This window comes from Cariama cristata, unplaced genomic scaffold, assembly GCF_000690535.1.
Source record: "Cariama cristata isolate BGI_N322 unplaced genomic scaffold, ASM69053v1 scaffold42655, whole genome shotgun sequence".
Taxonomy (NCBI): Eukaryota; Metazoa; Chordata; class Aves; order Cariamiformes; family Cariamidae; genus Cariama; species Cariama cristata.
The window spans coordinates 15,596-20,593 of NW_009616677.1; the positions used below are offsets into that span (position 1 = coordinate 15,596).

General features: G+C 42.3%; 1 protein-coding gene across 1 annotated transcript in view; it reads right to left on the reverse strand.

Annotated features, from left to right (window-relative positions):
- The window catches only part of ACO1 (aconitase 1, soluble), a gene marked incomplete at its 5' end in the record, with an annotated part of 25,388 nt that overhangs the window by 9,003 nt on the left and 11,387 nt on the right, over positions 1-4,998 (reverse strand). The window contains 2 exons of the mRNA XM_009700238.1: positions 3,418-3,577; positions 4,854-4,970. Of these exons, the coding sequence (XP_009698540.1) occupies positions 3,418-3,577; positions 4,854-4,970 (277 nt within the window). The remainder of the gene's footprint in view (positions 1-3,417; positions 3,578-4,853; positions 4,971-4,998) is intronic.

Below are 4,998 nucleotides of genomic sequence, written 5' to 3' on the forward strand. Positions count from 1 at the left end.
TGGGACGTCCGGGTGCCCGCCCTACCCTGTCAGCGCTGCGAGCTGCTGCGGCGTGGTACGCGGTCATCATCGGGAAGAGCAGTATTGGTTTTGTATATTTCTATTTCTATTATTAGTAGTATTAGTTTGAATATTATTTATACTGTTTTTCACTGTTACTGTTGTATTAAAGTTTGTTTTAAGTTCCAACCTGCCAGTCTCTCTCCCTTTTCTCCTCTCCTTCCCCCTCTGGGAAGGGACGGGGTTAACAGAGAGCATCTGCCACCCGCTGTAAGCCCGGCCCAGCCTTAAACGGTGACAAGCACTAATCCCAGAATAACCAGCTAGAGCTCAAGTGCTCTGTTGAACTGTAGATCCAGATCTGCAATTTCTGCTCCACGAGAAAGGTGCTGGAAGTTGCATTCAACAAGATGCTCTCATGCTAGGCCAGCACGTAGACATTCAAAACTCAGGAACAGTATTCATAAGACAAGTGTCTCACAAAAAATGCAATGAGGAATTGTTAACTTCCCACTTACGGTGTTCTAGTGACCCAGTGCTGAAATAACTGCCAGCATATGACCTGCTGCCCTCAGAAGCACATGGCTATGAGACCGTCAACTCTGGCTCTTGTCACAAACAAGTTATCTCACAATCTACAGCTTGCACAGGAGTGCTGTTTTACCACTCTCGGATTTGTAACACACATAGAGATGTTTTAATGAAGCATATGCATTACCAGAAACATAATTTATCCTGAATTTCTTCCTTTTAAACAACTGGTCCATACATAGATGAATGTTCGGAAAAAAAAGTCCCCTCCAGCCCTTTCCCAGGATGGACATAAAAGAAGCAGCAGCTTTGCAAACTACGCAAAACTTCACATTCCCATGCCTCATTCTCTCCCTCACACATCCACTTAGATAAGAAAATATACATCAGCTCTGCCTTGATCCAACATGATTTCCAACAGGAAGATGTCAAACTGTTTCGTCTTTGCCAGCTCTTCGGCAGCTCTGTTAGACACAACCTGGAGACCTCCACTTGTAAGTGTTGTATGAAAAAGCCTACACTGAGGTAGATAAAAGAATTTAAAAAAGCAGTCCTATTCCTGAAATTGCTGAGGCTCCTTAGCTGCCCGAGGATGCTGTGGAAACTGGAGCTCTTGGATACTTTTGAAAATGTGACCATGAACAAATGATCATCCTAGGACCTGGGAGCCTGACAGCCTGTTTGAAAGTGTTGGCTTCTGTTTTCTGGTCAATATCAGTTCTAAAAAGTCAAACTCTAAAAACTGGCAAGGAAGTGCCAGAACTTAAGTTGCTCTGAGCAACCTTAATTCAACACTTTCGTAAAGTCTCATTAGGCTGTCAAGGCTACTACAGCATACACTTACTATCCCCACAAACACACAACCCCTGCATAACATTTAGTGCATAGGATATACAGTGGTAGTTAGAAACAACTATTCACATTTTGGATTTCTTTTAGCTTGGTTACTTAGTGTGGGAGCACTGTATGGTTTTTTTCCCACTTTCATTTCAAACCCTACTCTGAAAGGCAAATTATCATGTTTCTTGTGGGTATCCTGGAGGTTCTCAACATTGTAGTATACAAACAGTTACCAGAAACTGACAGAATTACTTTTTCCCTCCTTGAGGAGGTCAAAGCATAAGCACTGCTGTACAGAAAGGCAGCAAAGGTAAGAGTACCCACTAAATGGAAGTGCATATGCCGAGATCCTTAGAATAATGTTCTACAGGCTGCTGTGCATTAAGTAGTAGTGAATGTGTTCAAAGTATCAACTTTGCTTGTATCTGCAGAGCATTCTACACTTTAAACCCATAGAGCTATTAAGCCAAACAGGCTGAAAGATCAGCATCCCCACTGACACAGGGAGGGTTAAAAACATATGTTATTACCTGGAAGCCAAACACTTGAGGAAACTACATCCTTAGCATTTGGCACAACTCGGGGATACACCTACCTAGAACTAAGGGGATAGGACAGAGCAAAGAGAGTCTGCCTGGAGGAAACCTACTTCTTGATCCTTGGAAGAAAGAAATACAGCTCTATTTCTGTGATCATGATCAGGATGGACCTGAGGAAAGAAGTATGCTGATCTAGTTGTTCTGTCAAGGGGAAGTGAATTGGGAAACTTCGTTCAATTCTGTTCCTCTCAAAGGGGTAAGAAATAGAGCAGGTCTCTCCTCCACTTCCCTTTCCACCCCATATTCTGGTTTATGATGGACTTTGTCCCTGTTGCTAGGAATTAAAAGACCTTTAGTGCCTGGGAAGGGGGTGAGCTGCCAGTACTGTAGAGTACCCAAAGAAAGATGCTAGCCCAAAACCAGATGACAAACATCACACTGGCAAACTGAACACAAAGTGATTGCTGTCAGAGGCTGTCCACAAGCCAAGATCTTCACAGCTCCACACCAGAACAAAGGAGACAAATTACATGACTTCAACCAGCAAGTAACCCTCTCTGGCCAAGGGCCTTTGCACTGCCCATTGTACACCCCTTCCAACCTTTGCAGGAAATAAGCTTGCATCCTACAAACAGTCTGACAGACCAGGAAGTCCTAATACAGTGATGATCTTACAGTGACAGATAACCTCTATGTATGTTTGCGGAGGAAAGAAATACATGAGCATGTAGTCAAGCACCTTGCAAAGAAGACTGAACTGTCCAGTACAGACTGAACCTTTTGAGCTGACTCTCTTCATTCATATTTTGTTGCCAGAAGCACACATTTGGAGTGAGAAATTTTCTGCCCAGACTAGCCAGGTTAAAATTAACAACCTCCTGACCTGACATTTAAACACAACCAACTCCGATTAACTGTTTCGTAGTATTTGAATGGTGATAAGAAAGTGGGGGATACAAAGCCCACCTCCCACCACAGTGGGTGCAGTTAAGATGTAAATGATAAGGCTCTGAAAGACAGCAATCCCCAAGAACACAAGTTTCCTCCTCTACTCACATGCCCTTAGACTCTTGCTGTAACAACTTGATACACTTCCAGCTAAGTGTGTGTTTTGTACTCTGCTGCCAGATCAGAGCACCATCAGACTTAAACCCATACACCATTCTTCACTGTCCCTCTTCTTGTGGCTCTGACTTTTGATAGCCTCTTCTCAGCTCTACATAACAGCTTCTGTGCAACTGAACAAGTGTCAGAGGTGCTGGTTAATTTAGTTCCAGGTTGTCCTGTAGAGAAGACAGTGCAGGAAAAATACATTTTCTTCAACTCACATTTCTAGCTACCATTTCCAGAATTCTTTCTGCTACCCTTAGGGACTAAGCTCAGTTTTAGCACTCCAAATTACAAAAACAGCACTGTGCATGTAGAATTACATCAGTGTTGTATTTATCTTTAGGACAAACAGCCAGAGCCATAGAGAAACTACTGCACATTAAGCAAATAAACTTACCTGCTCCCAACATAACTGAGGGGTTACTGGTGTTTGTACAGCTTGTAATGGCAGCAATCACTACTGAACCATGAGTAAGCTCGAAGTCACATCCCTCAAAATTAAATTTGACTATGCTGTTGTGTCGGTCTGGGGCAATTTGGAATCCCTTGAATCCTTGCTGTAAGAGGTGAAAGTAAGAATCAAAAGGATGTGGTTAATATAAATAGTTTGACTGGAAATTAGTATGGGCTGGGAATTTCACAAATGAGGGGCATCTGTCAGTCACATCCATGCTCGCACTTTTACGTCTGGTGGTGAAGACCTGCATCACTGGTCAAAGTGGTGGACAAAAATTCTGGTCTCTATCCTATTTTTTGTGTCTATTGGTAAAAGAGGCAGCCTTTTCAGCAAAATGTATTTCTCTTTTCTTCCTGCATGAATATATCCTTCTTCAGGTTGCTCAGATGTTTCTCGCCCTCATATGCTCCAGATTCCTGACCACATATAGTCTTCTAACACAATCTAGTCCTGAGATTTTAGCTGCAACACGTAAGATTTTTAAGTCATGAATATCAAAGCAGCTCAAACTCACACTAAGATCTGACTTGACAGGCAAAAGCCTGGCAGTTGGGGCAGGGGGAAGAGATCAAAAAAAGAGCAAGAAAGTACTGTTCACACCATGAAAATTTACTTTTAGAGATCTGAAAGCATGAGGTCATTTAACGGCCTTTGGAACATGTAACAAAACAACTATTATTGGGAACTGCTGTAGTTTAAGTTTCTTGATTTACATCACGACAGTTCTGCACTGCCCTTAACATGGACGGTTATTGTATCAGCTAAGGATTTACATTGATTTTGGAAACTTAAGTGTCTCGGCATATTAATACAAATTAAAATCTTGCTCTTCTTTCAATGACCATTTTTGACTGGATGATGTAGAGAGAAGTCTTTTTTTTTCCCCCTGTCTTTACCACCAACATCAAAGAGTCATGGAGAAACATGTAGTTCTGATCTGCTGAATAGATTCAGTACTGCATGCAAAACTACGTTGTGGAGCTCAGGGTATAACCTGCCTGGAAAGCTGAAGACCTGGGTAGTTAGTACCGGGCTCAGTGCAGTAGCTACTTGCTCCACTCTACTAAAACACATTAAAGCTAGCTCAGAAATCCCTAGTGTATGTCAAAACCAAGTTAGGCCTAAGACTGATCTAAAGTCAGAAAGAACTACTACTTCAACAGGACATAAACACTTTCACGTGAGAGACACATCACCCCAATTTCACACCACTTGTTGTTCATATCATCTTCTAAACTGTATTCAAATATCCTCATTTACTTTTCAGCAGGCAAACAAACAACACACAAGTTAACCCCAGAATGTAGTTCCTGAACACTAGACAACTTTTAGAAGCATGCATTAGTTTTGTATGCCCAAATGTTGCTAGTCCCTACCTTGGCTCCCAGACAAGTCTCAAAGTCCTTCTTCATATCTGACACAGCAACTTTGTCCTGAGGTCTTTTTGGTCCACTGCAGCAAGGCACGACAGTATGGAGATCCAGCTCAACAACCTATTCAGTAAGAGGAACAGAGAGCGGT